Below are 20330 nucleotides of genomic sequence, written 5' to 3'. Positions count from 1 at the left end.
GTTGGCCTTTCATCCACAGACTCATAGCAAGTTTATAGCTTTGCAGTTTACACATACCCTTATCTTGGAGTAAGGTTCTTTGACCAAAGCTTGACTTAACTTCATAGTCAACAAGCACAAGACACTGCTAACTTCACTGTCTCTCCTTCCCTTCTGACCACCTTACTTTTAATTCATGTGCACGTTAGAAGGCCAGGCGTCTCACTGTCAGAAATTCTTGTTTAGGCTACAGTTGCAACACTACATCTGTGGTCACATCATATTAAGAAAATTTGTGAGGTACCGTTTTAAGGATGACTGTAGAGCAGCCTTCCCCAATCTGGTGTTCTGTTTGTTGTGCCAGAAGATCAACTCCCATAACCCCAGCCAGGACTGCTGTTTTGGCTGAGTGATGGGAGCTGTTGTTGAACATATCTGAATAGGCACCAGGTTTGGGAAGTCAATAGAGATTATTCTTATGCTGGGCTTGCAAACAACCTTTAAAAGGCATGATCAGTAAAGGAAAATTGAAACTCTAGGTTAGCCTTTCTATTGATAAGCTCGCTACTTATTTTCCAGTTGTTAAGATTGCCCCATGTTCTTCTTCAAACTTTGTTTTAGGGTTGCCAAACTTTTAGGTAACTCCTTTGGAAACAAGGAATTCAGGATTGGATGTCTTCAGAATTTGTTTGCTGTCTTTTAAAAATATGTAAATGTACATATAGCCAAGGGCAGGCTTTCAGAGCTACATCCCTGTCTTAACAACTGAGCCAACTAAATTATGCCAATTAAGCATGCGTTTGCAGGTCCCTTTGATCTGGCAGATTTGTAAACTTGATCTTATCTGGATGCAGAGTTTTGGCTACCTTCGCTGGGAATCTTACTGTGCGGCTGTCCAGTCTATGCTGCTCTCTTTTAACCACAGGCACTGGTGAGAGGAGCCTGTACAGGCTGAGTTATCCCTGACAGTTTAGACTGCAAAGATAGGAAAAATACATGGTGCAACACCCAGCCCTGCCATTAGCGTGCCTCTTGCCTTGTGATTTTAGGGCAGAAACAGATTACCCCTTACTGCTTGCCCTCCCTTTTAAAATGTCCCATGGGATTTCTCTGAGCACTGCAGGAACTGGATCCTGGCCTGCAAGCTTAGGGAGCAATAGGAATGTGCCACGCTGAACAGCAGGGAGAGATTTGTCCTGCTTTTTTGCCTGAACTAGCTTCCCATCAGCCGCAGCTGTTAAGCGAGGGTCAGTTCTTTGCTTCTGAGCTCTAAATAAGGAGAACCTTAAGACAGGAGCCAGTGTGGTGTCCTGGTTAAAGGTGTTGGAGTAGGACTAGGGAGATGCAGGTTTATGCCCTCTCTCGGCCACGGAAGCTCCTTGTTGGTGACTTTGGGACAGTCGCTCTTTCTCGCCTCAAAGGGTTGTTTTGGGGGGGGGGAATTGAAGAGGGAGTGCTCTGTATGCCACCTTGAGCTCCTGGAAGAAAGGTGGGAGAATATCAAATGAGCAAAAAATCAAATCAGGCAACTGATGATGCCCCAGTCTCTTTGTTTTATTCCCTCTCCCTTATTGCAGGAGTACCAACAGGCAGGTACTCCTGCAAGAGAGTGTGCAGTCTGAATCTGAAAGCTGCATACAAATAACTGAAATTGCAGCTGTGTTTGCAGCTTGCTCTCAAAGCCAAATGTGACTCTCTGCTCCCCCAAAATTGCATTGACTTCCAGATTGGAATGCCCCCAAATGCCCAGAATTCTCAGCCATGGCCATACTGGCTGGGGAATTCTGGGACTTGAAGTCCACACATCTGGAGATCACCAACATTAGGAAAAGCTGCTCTATAAGGTCAAGTCACTATCCAAGATGGCCTAGGCAACTTACTGATTGCCCCTTTCCATTTTTTAATTTGGAAATATTTGTTCTTCCATCCTTAATGCTATCCTTGAGTCAGCCTTCCTGCCATTTAAGGAATTGGCTTCTTGTCCAGTTGTTTGTGATAGTGGAAGAGAGTTGTCTTATGTCCTCTTTGAAGTAGCTAAGTATTTAAAGATAGCTATCAAGGCCAGCTTGTGTCATTGCTCACAGGCTGTCTCCTTTATGGCGGGGCTTTTCAGCAAAAAGAGGCTGCCCCATGTTTTATGCCGGCAGCCTTCAAATCAACAATATACAGAGGGATCGGAGTTGTTGTAAACTCCTGATGTATAAAATGGCTTTATAATGCCAGTTGTTTATTCTTTCTGCTTGTTTTGTTTTTGTTTTTTAAAGACAGGTTGCAAAGTGTATACATTTCATTCATTGTTCTGCTTGTGCATTCAGTGGGAGGGGCAGGTCTATACAGGGCAATGAAATCCAAACCCTGACATTTTGGACTGCGGAGAATCCTGCTCAGATTCCCTCCCCCTGTCACCCCCCTCCACACACATTTGTCTTCTAAATCGATTGATCCCAACATTTTCAACATAATCTTCCTACCCAGGAAGGCTAGAAACGTTGCAGAGTAATCCTGTCGCCACTAGAAGTGAGCAGGGAAGCTGGCTGATCCAAACCCCTGCCAGCCTTGTGCCAAAAGGGAAGAAAAAATAAAGGAGGGGCCTTTGAGGTTTTCATCAACCCAGCATCACTTTCTGGTTTTTAAAAAAAAACAAATTTGTTCCTAAGGTTTAACAGGAGAAAATTGATCAACGTCATCTTTAGGGTTGGTGTGAATATAGTGCTGGTCTGAGGATGGTAGATCATGCCAATCCATTGCTTCTTCCAGGAAGCCTCTGCCATATATTTGAAATGAAGAATGTTTTTCTGGCCACTTCAAGGGGAAGTTCAGAAGAGCTTTCCTCTTTCTGGGGGGATCCCTTCTCCACTCTGGAAACACAGGGACACAGAAAAGCAAAGGGATGTCTATGATACTTAGGAGATTATCCTAGGGCTGATAGCAGCACCACGTTTTCTTAAAGAGTTTTTCATTCAATATGTTCTTGATCACTATATGTCTAGAAAAACCTTAGGAAAGGTTTTAATTATCAACATTTGCCTTTAGTTTACTTGACCCTGACTGCAGGGTCTCACAGGTCAAGAATGCTATTGCTAGGGGTGCTGTTGTTTTTTTCCTACTTCAGTCATCACCTTGCTGTACTGCATATCGCTGCTTCAACTCTTCAACTTTCTCTTTCAAGAGAAAGAGGGCTGTAGCTGAAATGGCAATTCTAGGGGGGAAATATATCCTCCAGCTCTTTAGGTATGTGGGTTTGGGGTTTGGGGCCAATGTGCAGGGAAGGAATTCCTTTCTATTCTGGTGTCATTGGATCCCCCCCCCCAAATTATATTGGAGACGTACTTTACTTTGTTATTTGTTTGCTTAAAATGTAAGGATGTAGGTAGAAAGATAGGTAGATAGATTGTTGTTCCTCAAATTTGATTTCAGGGTGCTTTACAAAACCAAACTCTCAAAGCCTAAAATACAGATAGCTCCTGTAAGAAAGAAGTAACAGCCAAAAAACAGAACTAGTCCCAGGGAGAAGCAGGTAAGGGGTTTAGGCAATGGTGAGGCTTTTAACAACTTTTGTTCTTCTCAGCTTTAGCAGAGGCTGCGTTGGGAAGTCTCCAAGCAGTATTTATATATTTAAAAAAAACTTATATCCAACACAGGAACTCAAGTTGATTAACAAATCAGAAGACACCTTAACAAGGTTTTAAAAGCACTGTCAAACCCATCATGCCTTAAACAAATTGCTGCCAGTGATGAGGCTAAAGGAGAGGGTATGGCTTTATTTTTCTAGACATGCAGTCAAGATTGAATCAAGGCATTTTGATGCTTCAGCTGAAGGAGAGGTTATCAACCAACCACCTTCTTATTCCATGGGAGTGCTTTTGTCAACATCAGCAGCAGAACACGATTTTCCATTGCAACTTAAGACGCAGAGATATTGAGGCTCTGTGTGTGCAGGCCGCATGGCCTCCAACCTCTGGCTGCTACCTCCTAACATCTGCTGCCTGAGTTGGCTGCCTTAGAGGAAGACTGATTCTTCATGGGAATTGGGGTTCAGGACAGTGTAAAACCTCATTGGCTTGTGAATGAAGGTGCTGGAAAGGAAGTTGGTTGTGGGAGAAGCTGTGGATGAGTGAAGGTGGAGTTTTCCTCTGGTAGTGCCTGGCCTGGCTGATCTAATGACAACAATGGAAAGGTTGACTGGGGGTCAGATGTCACTCATTGACCCTTGGGCTATCTGCCGTTGCTTACCAGGCTGATTTTTTTCCCACTAGGCCTGCGCCCCCTTGTACAGCTGGCGAACAACTAAGGAGGAACCTCAACGTGAAGTTGTGGGCACATGCTACCTGTCAATCAACAACTTTACTAAGTTTGTGGAGTATGCTCCTTGCCGCTCAGGTAACACACAGTCCGTGTGGGGAGAATTGTTGGTGAAACTATTGAATAACTTCAAGCTCTAAAATAATGAATAGTCAATGGGGGAGGGGAGGCTCAGTGCATCTGGCTGGGGTCTCCAACCTTTGAGAATTATTGAACAATTTGGATTATTGAGAACATGCTATGGGCCCTCTTACAAAACGGCTGCAGTAGGAGAACTTGCCCATGTACAGAATGGCAGCTGTGGGCCACATCTCTCCCTCCTCTAGCCTCTCTTCACAATCACTATTATCCCTGGTTGCTTATGACTTTCTTCTGAACAGGTGGTCCAGAACTGAAAGGATGCTTTAAAAATGAAAGAAGTCAGTTGGGATAGGGACAAGTAAATACCAAGTGAGGTGTCTATGTTACAGGCCTTTATGGCATATTGTAGTCTTCTCAACTTGATGCTTTCGAAATGTGAATTCTAAGCTGTAATCCCAAAACACTTGTGGAACATGAGACTAGGGTGTGTTGCTCCGTGTCTGTGCCTTCTGGAAGGCACAGCTAGTACCTCTTTCCAGATGCCATTGAATTAAAATATTGTTTTAACTGCTTCCTGGCAGAAATCTCTTTCTAACTCCTGTCATAACTAGGTATGTGGAAAACTACTTTGGGAATAAAACATTTCTTTGAACCAAAGAACATTCTATTCCCCTCTGGACCATGCCATTCTGGGGGCAGTATGGTTGTTTCTGAAAGTAAATTCTCTGAACTGGAAACAGTTCAAGGTATCCCAGACATGGCATTCTGGACGAAACAGGCCTGTTTCATGCCCAGACCACACCCAGGATGCCTCAAGCTGCTTCCAGTTTAGAGGATTTACTTCTGAAAACCACCAGACCAGCCCTGAAATGGATGGTCCAAAGGAGATTGGCCTAGTCCAGAGGAGAAGCAGAATGTTCCGTTCCCAAATAGGTGAACTTTGCACACCCCTACTCTTAACCCACCTTTCCACTTTTATCATTCAGGAAGTATTAATGAAGTGTTTAAAGAAATACATTCCACTGTGTTATTAGAATAAGCAATTTGTATACAGTAAGGCTTTTTTTAGCTCTATATGCAGGATGGAAAACCTGTGGCCCTCCTGATTGTTAATGAACACCACATGTTCCCCATGCCTGATGCTCATTCATTATGATTATGAAGCTTTGCTCAGTTTAGCTCAGATTAAAAGATGGATTTAATCTGAGGGATATAGAAGCAAGGGGTGTAGAAGAGATAATTTTGGATTCTTACTTCTTGATGCCTTTAAGAAGGAGTTTTGTCCTGACCTTCCCCCAATATATTTTGTGCATCCGTGTGCAGAAAACACAACTGAAAGACATCTCGTCAAAAAATTCAAAGTGCAATATCCATGGTTGCTTATATTATCCACATAAGCTGTTGTACCATGATTTGCTGCCACTCATGTCTTGTTCACCTTCTCTAAATTTCCCATCTCTCTTCTTCCCTTTCTCTCTCCTGCCAGACCTGAACTCACGTGCTGGACAAGGCTATTGTCAAAGTGGTTTCAGTGCTGAATTCACAAAGGTCAGTTTGCATCCTTCTTGAGTGTGGGGCAGATGGTGCTAAGCTTCAGCATTAACACACAGGAGAGAAAGAGAATGCCTTGACAAGGTTATTAGTCTGCAATTGCTGTGACTTGTGGGAAGGGGCATCCCTTCATAGTGGAGCACTTCTTATGTAGAAGATCCCTGAAATATCCAGGAATGGCTGGAAAAACTCCTGCCTGAAACTCTAGAGGGCTGCTGCTGGACAACATGGGCAACACCAGGATGGGTCTGACTGAGAATAAGGTAGCTTAAAGAAGACCAAAGCTAAGGACATCAAGTACAGCAACCAAGCTTAGAATTGACAGTGAAGATATTGGAGTGGTGGATAGCTTCTGCTTATATTATAATAGACATTAACAGCAAAGGAACCAGCAGTCAAGAAATATGCCACGATCTAGCACTTGGTAGGGTAGTGATGAATGAATTGAGTTAAGATGGGTTAAATAAGAAGGAAAAAAAAGAGTTCTGTGGGTTCTAAAATTGTCTTTCTCTCTGCAGACAGGACGAGTTCTTCTTGGTGGCCCTGGAAGCTATTTCTGGCAAGGTGAGTTGGCACTCCCATGCACTAGGACTAATCCAACCTGTGAAGGACATAAGTCAGCCAAGCCTTCCAAGGATAGCTTGGTTTCATCTCTTTCACCTTCAGCCCAGGTTATGGTGGGAAACTGTGCTGTGAGGAATTTTAGTTTGGCATTAAGGAAGGGAAGAGAAAAGGCAGCAGGGTACATGTGCCCTGTGAAAGACACTAGGGAAATTTGTATTTTTGTTTAAACAAAAATTACTAGGAATTCAGGATAACTGCTACAATGATTTTTGTATGTATGGGGCTTTCTGACTGGAGAGCGGCAGATGTTGCCATATTGTTGAAGTGGCTGCCCATGCCATAGCAGGGTCTGTTTTAGCAAAGCTTGCAAAGCTGATCTCATGGAAATATACCTCTCTTTTGCTTCCACGCCTCCTTTTCTTCCCTCCTCACCCACCTCCATGTAGTGTCTGAGAACATGTATTGGCTGACATAAAGGGCCCTCAGAGAAAACTAATGACTGAGTCAGAACTCTGACTCAGTATCAATTTGATGTAGAGAAAAGGAGGCCTCCATGGGATCCAGTATAATCCCCTTCAGAGGGCTAGGGAGGGACTGAAATCTTTCCAAAGCATATTTCCCTGTGTTTTTGTTACTTGAAATAAATTGTCTTTTATGTATTATCTGACAATATTTATTTGCCTGATCAGATAAATCCTATTATTATTTGCCCTATTTTTGAGCATAACTTCTCATCCATGGGAGTTGGAATTTCCTTCTCTAGTTAGAACAGGAAAATGACAGGTAATATTCACAAACAGCATTACTTGAATATATTTTCTTTGCAAGTTCTGTGTGACTGTTGATAACCATATGCACCAGCTGCCTCAAATATCTGAATATTATCTCCTACAGTCTTTCTCTGACATCTCTCAAATGCAACATTACATTTTCAATGTGTTATTTTATTTCTTGCCTTTTGTTTCCCTCAAGAAGCATACAACATCCCCTCTCTCATTTATATCTTCATAGCAATCCTGTGAGGTAACTTGGGTTGCAAGAGATTAATAGTTTCCCTTACCCAAGGCGCTTCCAGCCTAAGTAGGGATTTGAACCTGGGACTCTGATCCTAGCCCAATGCCCTAACCATCGCACCCTGCTTGTTCTTTAGGCCAGGTGCTCTCAGCAACTCAAGATGCCATTGAAGAATCCTATAACCCTGAATATTTAATCGTGGTGGTCAGAGGGCAGCTCGAGACACGTCAAGCTCACATCAAAGCCGATGACAGTTACCTAGGTGAGTTCTGTAGAGAAGACAGTTGATGGAGAAGCAGCTGTTGACTCTGAAGGATTTCTTTTCCTAGTGGCTGTCCGCGTCTGTTCATTTTGTGTGGCATGGATGGGAATCCTAGTTTATAGAGCCTGTTCCACAGGATTGATTTTTCTCAGCTGTTGACTCCTTGGTTGACTTCATCCCCAGATCTGTTTACACCAGGAATAAGCTGCTGGGCTCCTGAAAGTCAGATCCCTAAAGCATCCTGCCTTGCCCCTGATTCCAAAGAGCTTAACATACACATGCAGTTCAACTATCTTCCCCCGAGTTGAAAATTCCAGCTCCCTCCCCAGTAGGCTCATTAATCCCTTCTGAACTGCAGCGCTTCCCTCAACGGATCTTTTGGTTATTCATTCCTGTAGGCAAACTAAGGGCATAAATGGAACCAATGCTGAGCCCCTGAGGTGCTCCTTACACAAAGGCCAGGCTGCATGAAAGCGTTGACTACTGTTCGCACTGGGGGAGAGGGTGAAAGAGTTCTTGGTCTGTCTGATTAGCACAGAGGTCAGCCACTTTACACACTCTCAGTTCAGAGTAAGGCCTGTTAATGAGTTGCAAATCAAGCCCATGCACTTGTAAGGTGAACCAGAGGTCACTGTGAACTGCAAAGAGACAATATGCTCTGTCTGACCGGTGGTTCTTCATTTCTAGGTGGAAGTGATATCTCTGATGTGTGTCATTCCCTAATAGTAAGGTCCATAAATGACTCATCATAGTCAGCAAATTTGCCCTAGAACAGCGTTTCTCAACCTTGGCAACCTTAAGATGTGTGGACTTCAACTCCCAAAATTCCCCAACCAGTCTTGCTGGCTGGGGACTTCCAGGAGTTGAAGTCCACACATCCTAAAATTGCCAAGGTTGAGAAACAGTGCCCTAGAATATTGCAAATACTGTAGACTTTCTTTCTTTCTGATTGGCTGTCTTTTCAGGGTAACAAACCAATGACAATTCACACTGGAATGCAAATGAGCTCCTTCTGTGAGTTGATCTTTCTTTGGTGCCAGATGCAAGCATTTTTCACCTTGTGGTGATTTGTAGTTTCTCTACAAATGATGGCTCATGCTGATCTTTAGGGAAACCACAAGGACTGACTATTCTGAACCCAGCTGGGATGAGGTTGTACTCCTTAGGTGATATTGAGTATAGGTTGTATTCCTGGCTGAACCATAAGCATTATTTTGTGATCTATCACATTCTGTTGTTCCACAAAACATGCTGGGAAATGACAAAAGAACTCTCGGGTGGTATCGGTAGATGTAAGAGACAAATTGTTTGTCGTCCATTGTGTTATTCCTTGTGTTTTATTCCTAGGCTATTCTGTGGCTGTAGGTGAATTCAGCGGAGATGCCACTGAAGGTACTAAGGAGCTTAAGGGAGGGCTGGCACATTCATTGCTGTGGTAGATAGTACATGTATGCTCTTTGGGGAGTAAGAAGCTGAGATTGTATGTGATTCTGCACCCATAATACACAATTACACCGCATTCGGAATGAAAAGCATTCGGAATGAACTGCCCACATTACATTTGCCAGGTAAATCTTTTCTCAAATAAAATATTTTCAAATCGTCTATAATTTTTTATTATTTATTTATATATCAAATATATTCCCTGTCCATCTCACTCAGAGAGCAACTCTGCAGTTTTTTTGTTTATCGGCTGCCTTGTTTTGGTCACCAACAAGCTGAGGCTGCATATCCGTACAAGGGCCAGTCTCATTATGATGAGGAACATGGATTTCCTCTTCCTCCATGAGGATCAGAAGCTTGCTTTGCACTACAAGGATCCGTGCTGTAATGCCGCATTATATATCTAGTGTCACTTTGCTTCTTACAGATTTTGTGGCTGGTGTTCCCAAAGGAAATCTCACCTATGGATATGTAAGAGCCAAACCTGTGTCTTTTCTTTCTATTCTTTTTTTCCACTCTTCTCAAACAGCCTCTGACATCAGCTCCCGCCCACCCCCGTAGAGCTGCTAGTTTTGGTCATATCATTCCATAGAAAATTGCTTGTAGTGGGCCACGGGCTGGTACAGAATTTTGGCCACTCACATATTGCTGAGAATGCATGCAAGCTTACAGTTTTCTCCAGGTGTAATTTAATGCCACCCCCCTCCCAAATCACTACGTGTCTTAAGTCTTGAAAAGCACTTCCTATCTTCAGTTCTTTTAACTGAAAGCATTCATTTAACTTCCCCTGCTTCCCGATTTATCTGGCAAGGGAGTATAATAAGGTCTTTTGAATGCCTGATCCATAAACTGGGAAACCCCTCCTTCACAAAAATTTGCCCAAGGCCAAATGGAAGCAGTGTCCCTTTCTCTCAAGAAGTACAATACCTCCATGCTGCTTGGAAGCAGAGTTTTTAAAGTCATAAGCTCCTCATTGAAACCTTAGTACACCCTTGTTTTGGAGCTTTCTGTATAATGCTATCTTCTTCAAAAGTATAACCTCCTGATCTTTCAGGATTTAGTAGCGTTGCTAAAAAATAAGGCAAGCTGTTCGCTTCCTTGATACCTGAGTAGTGTTACTTTAACAGAGGTTGTAACGCTTGGAGGGAGGAGCGATGCACATTGCAAGGTGCAAGTCCCATATAGGCATTGGGCCTGACAGCATCCGGTTAGCCAGCATGCAACTGCACAGCGCTCTCGGGTTGTGCTTTTGGTGCCATAGCACCAGTTGGTGTGTTACGGAAAGGAGGTCCATATTTCTCCTTCTGGTATGCATGATGGACTTGCATGGTAAAAGCAGCAGCAGGGGCAGATTCTCTTAGAAACATCAGCCCTCTCCATGACCCCAGTCATCCATTGTTGCTATGTCCGGTTGTGATATGAGAGAAATGGGTTAACCTGGTCATCCGTTTTCTGTATGCTAAACAAGACATACCCCTTGTGGGTATGTGGGGTTGCGTCCTCCGTCCCATCCTCATTTCATGGAACTGCTTGTTTGTTGTTGATTCCCATGGCTGCTATAGCAACTGATGTGTTTCTAAAAAGGAGGGGAATGTAGAGGCTACCAACTGAAGAAATCTGATTTCCCTAAGGCACTTTGATTATGGATGAACACAGACCCATGATGTGGAAGTTGTGTTGGATTCTTTCTTTCACTGCCTGCAACTTGTGACCTGGCCTCCCATCCTTCTCTCTCGATGCTCCTTTCTCCCATATAACTTCACTGCAGTTGGTTCAGATGGGGCAGTTGAAGGGAACCACAGCTACCAAATCCTTGATGACCCTATATTAGCAGCCACTTCCTCTCAAGGTTTTCACAACCCAGATGTGCTAACTCAGTTTGTGTGGGTGGCTTTATGACCTAGAAGTGACATTTATTGTTTAAAAAAAAGCCAGAATAAATCTCTGCATTCAAATAATGCTTACCCCAAGATTATCCTCTCCCAATCTGCTCTACTAATAGTTGGGAAAAGAGCAAAGTAGATGAGTGAATACAAATGTTAGTATGAGAAGAAGGATACATTATGGTCATTTGAACAAAATATATATCTTTTTAAAAGCTACAATTGTAGCTTGGTGGCTGGGGGTGCTTCTCGATAAGATTACTGTCAGCTGTACCAACCCAAATGCAAAATCTTGTGACTCTTTCCCTTCCTTATCCATTTTTGGTAGGAAAAAAAAGAAGCTAGAAGCAGCAGGGAGGAAAAAAATGTTCAGCATTTGTGTCAGGAGGAACCATTTAGCATCCTCTTCACAAAGCTAAAAGCATTTGAAGATTCTCTGTGGAGAGATGTTGTTTGATATCACATCTATTTTTACTCTTCTTTTCCCCACCAGGTGACAATTCTAAATGGAAGTGACATTCGACCATTATACAACTTCTCTGGAGAACAGGTGAAGAGCTTCATTTGTTACACTTAACGTAGGAAGAGAAAGTAGATGCAAGAACTGTTCCGACTATTGAAAAAGCCCCTTACACTAGAATAATTTGCTGTCCCATACAGGGCTACGTGGTCTGCCCCTAGCAAGCATAATGAAGCCTTCTTTCGGTTAGGAGAGAAAGATAGACAAATGAAGTAAATGTTCCTTGTGGAGCACCATATCCCTCCTTACCCTCTCCACTGTTGAGGCTCACAGCAAAACTTCAAAGAAGTGTGTTTGGGTGATGAATTCTGTTTTCTGAAACTCTGAGCTTCCACTTCAATGTCACAAGTTTCTTATTTATTTACTTATTTGCTTATTTATTTTTGTGTACTTATTAAGGATTTTACATGAAGTAAAAGGCAAATCTAAAGAAAAAGAAAGAAAAAAAGAAAAAGGCACAAGAAAAAAAGTAGAAACTAAACTTGTGAAATCTAATGGCTTCCGACCTTCTCTTCAGCAATTACAATCTTGTAATCTTCCCTCCCTCTTAGATGTTATACAAATCCCTTCAGCTCGTCACTTAGTCCACATCTTTTTTAATCCTCAAACCCATAAATCATCATACCATTTTTTTCTTCTTTCAGTAAAAAGTCCATATAAGGTTTCCAATCTTTCAGAAAAGTTTTTGTTGTTTCTTCTCTGACCAAACAGGTCAGCTTTGCCATTTCAGCAAATTCTGACATTTTTTTTCATAATCCATTCCTCCACTGTGGGAATTTCATTGTTCTTCCATCATTGTCACAAGTTTCTAGGCCTTATGGCTATGAAGACATGCTCAAAACACAGGACCTGTTGATATATCAGGAACTAGAGGTAGGGCTGAGCAACTTTCACAATAATTTGAGAACTCCTCCATAACCCCAGCTTCTATAGCATCTACTGTAAGATCATGAGAAATGGGCTTTTACACTGAAATTGGTTCCCTATACCGATTTTGAAGTGCTTTATGTAAGATTTTAACCTTTTTTCCTGCCTTCATTTATTTCTTTGTTTATATTCCTGTTAGTTATTTCTCAGATTTACTGTACCACTGGTTACTGACATCTCTTGGCAGTAGTGCACTGTAAAACCTCAGGGGCCTGCTTGTATAAGAGGGGAAGGCACTTGCAGCTAAAACGAACTTGAATGTAGTCCTTTAAGGCAGTTGGCGAGTTTGAGTAGTGGGAGCTGAGCAGAAATGAGGACATTGTGGCCCTCACCACTCCCATCATTGCTCGCTACTGGCCACATTGGCTGGAGCTGTTGGGAACTGCAATTCAACATCACTTGTGAGACCATAGGTCCTTCATCCTTGCTGTAAAGCCTCAAGAATGCTAACAACCAGCCTCTTGGGGAATATTCTTTCCTGTTTCCTAAAACCATTATGCAAGTGAGCAAATACTGCAGTGAGGACAGGTGAGGGGGATGTAGGAGTGGTGTCAGGGAACTGGACAGCCCCAGTCTTCTGTGATCCCAAAATGTCTGCACTGTGCTGACTTTCTTGATCCCTGTCACTTGTCTCAACAGATGGCTGCCTATTTTGGCTATGCTGTGGCTGCCATGGATATCAACTGTGATGGGTGAGTAGTGGGGAGGGACTGCCTGGTCAACAGTAAATTTGGAGTGTGGTGGAAGCAACTCTTCTCAACTCCTGAGGAAATTGGGGGGATGTGTGATAATAGGTTTAAGTTTGGGTGAGGCTTTTGCACACCAAACAGAAGTTGTCTGGAAAGTGCAGTGTCTATCTGCAGGGGAGACTGAATTGTAGAGAGAAGGACAGCCTGGACCCCATGGAAGCAGTCAGGACACGATGGAGAAGGGGTTCTTATGTATCCCATGTTGGCTGAGAATTCTGAGAGGGCAGCCATACTGAGAATAGCTAATCTAGATCCTGTTTCTCTCCCTCTTTCAGGCAACTCTACAGTGATCTCTGGATCCCAGCCTTGTGTGCTTTACCTCTTAGAGCTTGGAGTTGGTGATTTCATTTCTTCCCTTTCTCTCTCCTCTCCTGCCATGTAGACTGGATGACTTGCTGATTGGTGCCCCCTTGTTTATGGAAAAAACGGAAGACGGCCGTGTTCAGGAGGTGGGCAGGGTCTATATCTACCTGCAAAAGACGTATGGCATGGAGCCCAGTGCATCAGCTGTACTGACTGGTCACCAAGAGTTTGGCCGCTTTGGCAGTGCTATAGCCTCATTGGGAGACCTCAACCAGGATGGCTACAATGGTATGAGAGTTGGAGAGAAGGTGCATGGCACTGGAGAAAGGAACAGCATGTTTCCAAGTCTGAGTTGTCTCCTTGACTAAGAGTGTACACTGATAAGTGTCGATGTATGTTTACACACAGAGGAAGGAGAAAGGCATATCCAGCAGTTTCTTTGCAAACTGGAGATTTCCACTACTACAGTTTTGATTTGTTACTACGTGCTTGCCCTTCCTCAGGGTTCGCGGAACAGCTCATTAGTTCTCGCCTTATCTTATTTCACAATCAAACAAGAAACTGATGCTAGATCTAATTAAAGGGATACTTTCCAAACTACTCATAGTTGAGACTGAAGCATGTTACTCTGGTATATGATAGGAGTTGGGAACCTAGGGTGATTCCATCATTCCTGACCATTGGTCCTACTTCCAGTGGCTAATGCATGTTGGAGACCCAACATTATCCAGAAGGTTACAGATTCTCCACTCCTTAAAAATGGAAGCACATTTCAGTCATATACCCCTCCAGCCAAAAATGTATCTGCATGTTTTTGCTGATCTGGACATGCCTTCTCACTGTAAGGAGACAGTTGAGAGTCACTGCAGAGCTAATCTATCTGGTCACTTTGGTTTATTTGCATGGAGGGTGACTAAATCCATCGCATTCAATGCAGAGACACAACAAAATTATCTAATCTCTGGCAGAGACATCTGGAGAAAGGCAGGCTTAACTGCACAGAGAGATGGGAAGAAACTTCCTCTGTGGATGTGTTAAAGAGGGACCGTAGCCCATGTCTTGCAGGCAAAAGTTCCTGGATTCTATTCTTTCTCTTTCCTGCCTAAAAGAATCTGTAATAGCAGGATATCCCCCTGAACCTCTGCCAGTTGAAAGAGCCATTGTTGGGCTAGAGGAAGCAATGGTTTGACTTGGATAAAACCATCTTATATGTTTTATTGGGGGGCGGGGATAACACAGCAATAAGAACGTGTGGTTTGCAGGTGAAAGGTCCCAAGCTGACCCTGCTATCTTTTCCCCCTCCAAACTCTGAGTGCTGCAGTCTCAGCACCAGCCAGAAGTTGTTGAGAAAAAACTAGGCTTTTCATTGGATTTCTAGGAAGCTTTAATTCCTTTCACTCATCACACTGATGCACTCTATAGATTCTATTGCACCAGCAAAAGGAAGGATTCCAGGGATATGGCCAGCTTTCAGTGGAGGAATGGATACGTTTGGCTGCTGGGCTGGTGAGAACATTTAGCAGGGTCCACTTTTTAAGCCAGCATCTTGCCAAGCTGCAAATTGTACTTCCGGAAATCCTCTGTCCTTAGTTCCCCTGTTAACGGTGGCGGAGCTCTAGGTGTTAAAAGCTGGCGCTCTGCTTAGTAAAGTTCAGTCTTCCTCAGTTGCCTTATTGCTCCTCTTGCTGCAGCCTCTCTGCAGAGAAAGCCAGTTGCAGCAATGCGATGGCCAAAAACTGAAGCTTTGACTGGACACAGTCAGGGTGGGGTGAATTTAAAGTGGTGCAAAAGAAGCACAGGCAGGAGTCAGCTAAATAGGAAGAGGGGGCTGAAGGCTCCCCACCCTGTCCATAGTGTGCATACCCAAGATAACGTGGATGGATTGCCCTTTAACATCCATGCTTTTCACAGTGGCTGCAGGAGCATAACAAGGTGGCTTTTTGCTCTCTGTCATGTTGATGGGCAAAGCTGGAATCCTGATCCACATAAGTGTGCCTTTGGGGCAACCCTTTCTGATGAAATCCTCAGCCTGTCTGTGACAGAAGGAGGAGTTGTGTGCGTTCCTTTGCTGCCACCTGCTGTCAGATATTTCTAATACAGCTTGCACCAGATTTCTTTTTCTAAACAGTTAAGCAAAAAAAAGTGCACAGTCTGCTTAGGCGCTTTGGAAGGTGGAACACAACAGGTGGCCAAATGGGGACGAGGTGTCCCCAGAAGCTCCCTGCTTCTGTCAAAAGGATGAAAGCAGCACAGCATTCATACAAAAGGAGAAGTGTGGTGCTACTTTTTTTGTTCTGCCCCCCCCCATTGCTCCCCCAGTGGATGCTGCTGGCTGCCACCCCAGTCTACTGCCCAAAGGCATGCAGGTCTCTCCATTGGTGTGCCAATCTGGCTGGCTGCCCTGCCTGCTCCTATGCATTGTTCTGAGAGAGAGAGTCCTTGGAGGGCTGCTTTGGTGAGGTGGCTGTGGCATCAGCCTATATAGACACCTGTGCAGGGAGCCACCAGGGCCAATTTGCAATGTGTTGCTCTGGGGATTCTCTCAAAGTAGGCTGAGGGGTGGCATGGCTTCCCCTGCAAGGCACATAAGAGAAGAAAATTGCAGAGGGAGCATTGTTTCCTTCAGCTGCCTCAGGCAGCAGACCTTGTTGGGCCTCTACCGATTAAACATGCAGATCTCACATGCAAGTCTGGTGAAACAATCAGTCTACTCTGACAAGACTCTCTGGCAGAGGACCTAATCAGGGAGGGTGGGGGGAGCTGAGAAAGTGTTCTCGTTTGGAAGACTAGTGAGGACCTGACCTCCCTGAGATCTGATCCTTCAGGCTACAGCCCAACACATCTAAGGAAGACGGGTCCAAACCTAGGATGGAGTAAACTCCTGTATCTGGTAATGCTCCGTTGTACCGTTTTGGCCCCTTAAAAGTGTAAATAAGCCAATGACGTTCAGTTCTGCTCTGACTGGAGTGTAAGCAGATGAGCAGCTCCAAAGTGATTTGCCTACCGTCTACCTGGCAACCCAAGCCATAGTGTAGCTTCTAAATGGTCTTTCAAGAGATCATGTGGGAGTCTCACCCCATGTTTCCAGAACAGGGTTTTTATTTGTGTGTGTGTGTGTATGATGGCTAGCCTATCCTTCCATTTCCTTTTACCCAATGTATTGCTTATCTTGGCTTCTGTTTCCTGCGATAACCCTACAAACAACGCTGCTGACCTAGGTGTTCGTTCCCACAGATGTGGCCATCGGAGTGCCATTTGGTGACATGGCAAAGCAAGGAGTAGTCTACGTGTACAATGGCCAGCAGAATGGGCTGCACTCCAAGCCTTCTCAGGTATTGCAAGGCCACTGGTCTCCTGGTCAAGTCCCAGACTTCTATGGATTTTCCCTGCGTGGGGCCAAAGACCTGGATGGAAACGGTTACCCAGGTGAGGATGACCTGTGAAGCAGTAACAGAAGCACATCTGAACTCGAGAGACTGCATGTTCGGCAGGTCTTGAGGCTGCAGATATGATGCAGCGTTCAATTCCAAAGGAATTGTCTACGTGGGGTAACATGGCTGTTTTAATGAAACTCCATACTTCCATTGCAACTTGTAACAAAAATGCTGCATTAAGAAATACTCCCATTCACTGTTCAGTAACCATGTCTTTCTCTAACATAATTCCATTTCCCTTCTCACCTGGATTTCCCTCCTCCAGTTGTTGAACATTTTGGGGTCACTGATCATGTTTAGTTCCTTTGTGTTAATTTGGGGATTTTTTCTTGATGATTTCTTATACTTTTTAATGTTTTCAAATGCCCCCTCGCCTACTGATGCCTCCTCCTTTTGTATGGGAAGTGCCATTTTGGCAGTCATGCTGGAACATTGAAAATAGATAATTATATTCTTGATAGCTCTTAAATGGATGGCTGGTTCAGTTTTCCACAGCTTAATTGTTTAGTAGGAGTGAGGCGACTTCTCTGTGTCCTTTCAGAAGCCACACAGAGGAAGAAGGACATCTTAAATGGTATTGTAAAATCCACTGCACCTAACTCATTCCCAGATAGTTTCATTCAAAGAGCTTTTGCCAGCAGTTTTCCAAAAGTACTTGAAGTTGGCAATAACCAGAATGTCTTAGGCTGTCAAGAAGTGGTCATTTGAGATCTACCCATCTTAGATTCGTACACCTATTAGCTATACAAAACACTCAGAGAGGACTTCTCCAAATCAAACAGTTGGAGTATTGAGGCAGCCCTGTCTCTTGAAGGTTAGTTGTAATTACTTTGAGGTCCTTTCCCCAAATTTTGAGTGTGTCTATGTGCACAGAAGATACTTCCCTCAGGACTGATGCACTCATGCTCCACTGACTGGGGAAGGGCCCTGAAGTAGCTGCAGCAAGCTTTCAAAAGCTGCAAGTGCCTTGATGCTCCCAGAGATGGATTCACATTCTTTGTATGACCATAACACAAAGGTCATCCTCTGTGCTAAGCATGCAGTTGTTTCAGCCTTATCTCAAAAGGAATCACCTAGCCCTCCCAGCAATGACATTTTGATGTGAAAGGCCACCAAGACAGCTTTCAGTATGTACTGTGATTTTTTTCTCATAACCAATGAGGAATTACTGGCTTTGACAGTATGCTATCTAGGCAAGCAAGGTGTGTTTTCCCCTTTTGCTTTAAAAATGGCTTCCTGAAATTGTATCATGATTTGCAATCACCATTTTTGGCTACCTGTCAAGTGCTCAGCAGACTGTCTCCTTCTCTGTCCTGCAGATCTAATTGTGGGGGCCTTTGGAGTGGACAGAGCCATGGTTTACAGGTAGGTGAAGTGTCTGGAGATAATGAAGATCAGCCTTCCTCAGCCCTGTGCTGCCTGGAGCGTATGGGAGTGGAAATACAACACATCTAAGGCATAGTAGATTGAAGGAAACAATTAAGCAAATTTCCTCTAGAGTAAGTGATGAGATTTTGACTCCATTGCAGGGTTATATCTCTCTCGGATGCTTACTGTTTGTTTGAACACTCAGACATATCATATTACTTGACTCTCTTTGTAACTCCCCATCTTCTGGAACTGCCAAGACAAGTCATGAATCAGGGTGACTCATAAATCACTGACAAGGTCCTGCTTGTCAATGTATAATCAGACAAATCTGCTCCTGAACGCCTACCCTAACCATGGGGCTGCCTCCAAGGAGTTTGTAGACAGAGATTTGAGCTGACTTTCCTCAGCCAATGTGACTGTCTTGCCAAGCTTGACAGTCACTAAGTAAGCCATCAGCTTCCTAAGTCTTATGTTTCTCATTCCAAATAGAAAATTGCTTCCACTTTCTCACTTCTCTTATGCTTCCTTCCACAGAGGCCGCCCGATTGTTCATGCCAGCGCCACTCTCAGCATCTTCCCCACTATGTTTAATCCTGAGGAACGTGCATGCACACTGGAGGGAACTGGCACCCCTGTGGCATGGTGAGTGATCGTGGAAGCTACCTTGTCACCTTGTCCCTTCAGAGCTGTCTAGAGTTACAGCTACTTAGATCAGCTGAGTTAGATCAGTTCTGGAGCATTTCCTCCCCGGTTCTCAAATAGATAATTGAGGGCTTGCGTTTGTATCCTGGTGTCCACGTTCATTTTTATACCACATTGGATATCTATAAGAAAAATAGTTTGGGATATTTGAACATATCTAAAAAAAAAAGGCTATCTGCCTGTTCTAACTACACAGTAGGCTGATCTGTACGTTAGTAGATAAAACAGAGCAGAAGTAGGTACAAGTGTTTGTGGTAGCTGTCATTGCCAAGAGCTGCTGTTCTCACCTGTAGACTCCTGACTATGTAAGGCTTATCTAGGCACTCCTGCAGGAACTGATTCTGTAGTTCAGTCTTCCCATCCTGACCCCCTGCAGATGTTAGGGAAGACAACTTACAGAATCCAGAGCCTCACATGCTGGCTAAGAATTCTGAGGGTCGTGACACATCTCAGGAATACGCAGTTAGAAACACTGACTTACTTACCCTGCCTGTCTCCAGTCAATCATTCTATTCAAAGCCACCTAAAGGCAGGAGCCATTTGGAATGAATCATCTAAAGATGATGGTGGGATTTATTCAAGGCGAGGCTAGATAGCTATGTGCTCGGGATGTGTTAATTTGGATTCTTGCACAGAGCAGGGGGATGATGGCCTTAATGTCCCCTTCCATGATTCCATGACTCCTCTTTTAGAGTAAGAAAGTAGTGTCTGGTATGATATTTTATGGCAGTCATGGAATAAGTTATCACAGGACATTTTCAACTTGTCTCTGTGTACTAAAAATAACATGACCAGCCACGTGTCTTGCAGATTTGTTCAAGTTAAGCCGTGCTGGTTCTCCGTCTGTGGCAAGGATAGCGGGGGAATTTATTTATAGATGGGTTTTTAAAAATGCTCAGCTCCATGGGCTGTCCTGGCTGCTTGTCAGACCTGTCCTTGAACTGGGTGATTGTCCAGCTCATGACCCAGCTGGGACAACATGGCTGGGAGGAGAGGCTGAATCAGCCAGACAGGTCCCGCCCACTCCTGTTTACCCCAGTCAGGGGTAATATTAAGTTTATTTTTTGTGGTGACAAAATACTTTTCAGTAATGGATGTAGCTCCAACCATTCTTTTGAAATAGGCCCATATTAAGCCCCATTCTATTGCTAGGAGCTTTTTCAGCCTGCGCATTCCCATTCATGCCTAACTCTCTTCTCATCAGAGTGCACAGTCTCTCACAGATTTCTTACATTGGCTTATGGC

The 20330-nt window shown here is 43.9% G+C and overlaps 1 protein-coding gene across 1 annotated transcript in view; it reads left to right on the top strand.

The window, feature by feature from the left end:
- Positions 1–20330, top strand: part of ITGA5 (integrin subunit alpha 5) — a 72334-nt gene that overhangs the window by 29026 nt on the left and 22978 nt on the right. Inside the window, exons 4-15 of the mRNA XM_063293955.1 lie at positions 4236–4359; positions 5849–5910; positions 6432–6477; positions 7628–7753; positions 9101–9145; positions 9624–9667; positions 11573–11629; positions 13166–13218; positions 13658–13866; positions 16813–17004; positions 18332–18377; positions 18918–19025. Of these exons, the coding sequence (XP_063150025.1) occupies positions 4236–4359; positions 5849–5910; positions 6432–6477; positions 7628–7753; positions 9101–9145; positions 9624–9667; positions 11573–11629; positions 13166–13218; positions 13658–13866; positions 16813–17004; positions 18332–18377; positions 18918–19025 (1112 nt within the window). The remainder of the gene's footprint in view (positions 1–4235; positions 4360–5848; positions 5911–6431; positions 6478–7627; positions 7754–9100; positions 9146–9623; positions 9668–11572; positions 11630–13165; positions 13219–13657; positions 13867–16812; positions 17005–18331; positions 18378–18917; positions 19026–20330) is intronic.

Source organism: Candoia aspera, chromosome 2 (genome assembly GCF_035149785.1).
Source record: "Candoia aspera isolate rCanAsp1 chromosome 2, rCanAsp1.hap2, whole genome shotgun sequence".
In the NCBI taxonomy this organism is placed as follows: Eukaryota; Metazoa; Chordata; class Lepidosauria; order Squamata; family Boidae; genus Candoia; species Candoia aspera.
Note: the sequence above shows the minus strand (reverse complement) of the source record. Positions and strands in the feature narration are given on the sequence as shown.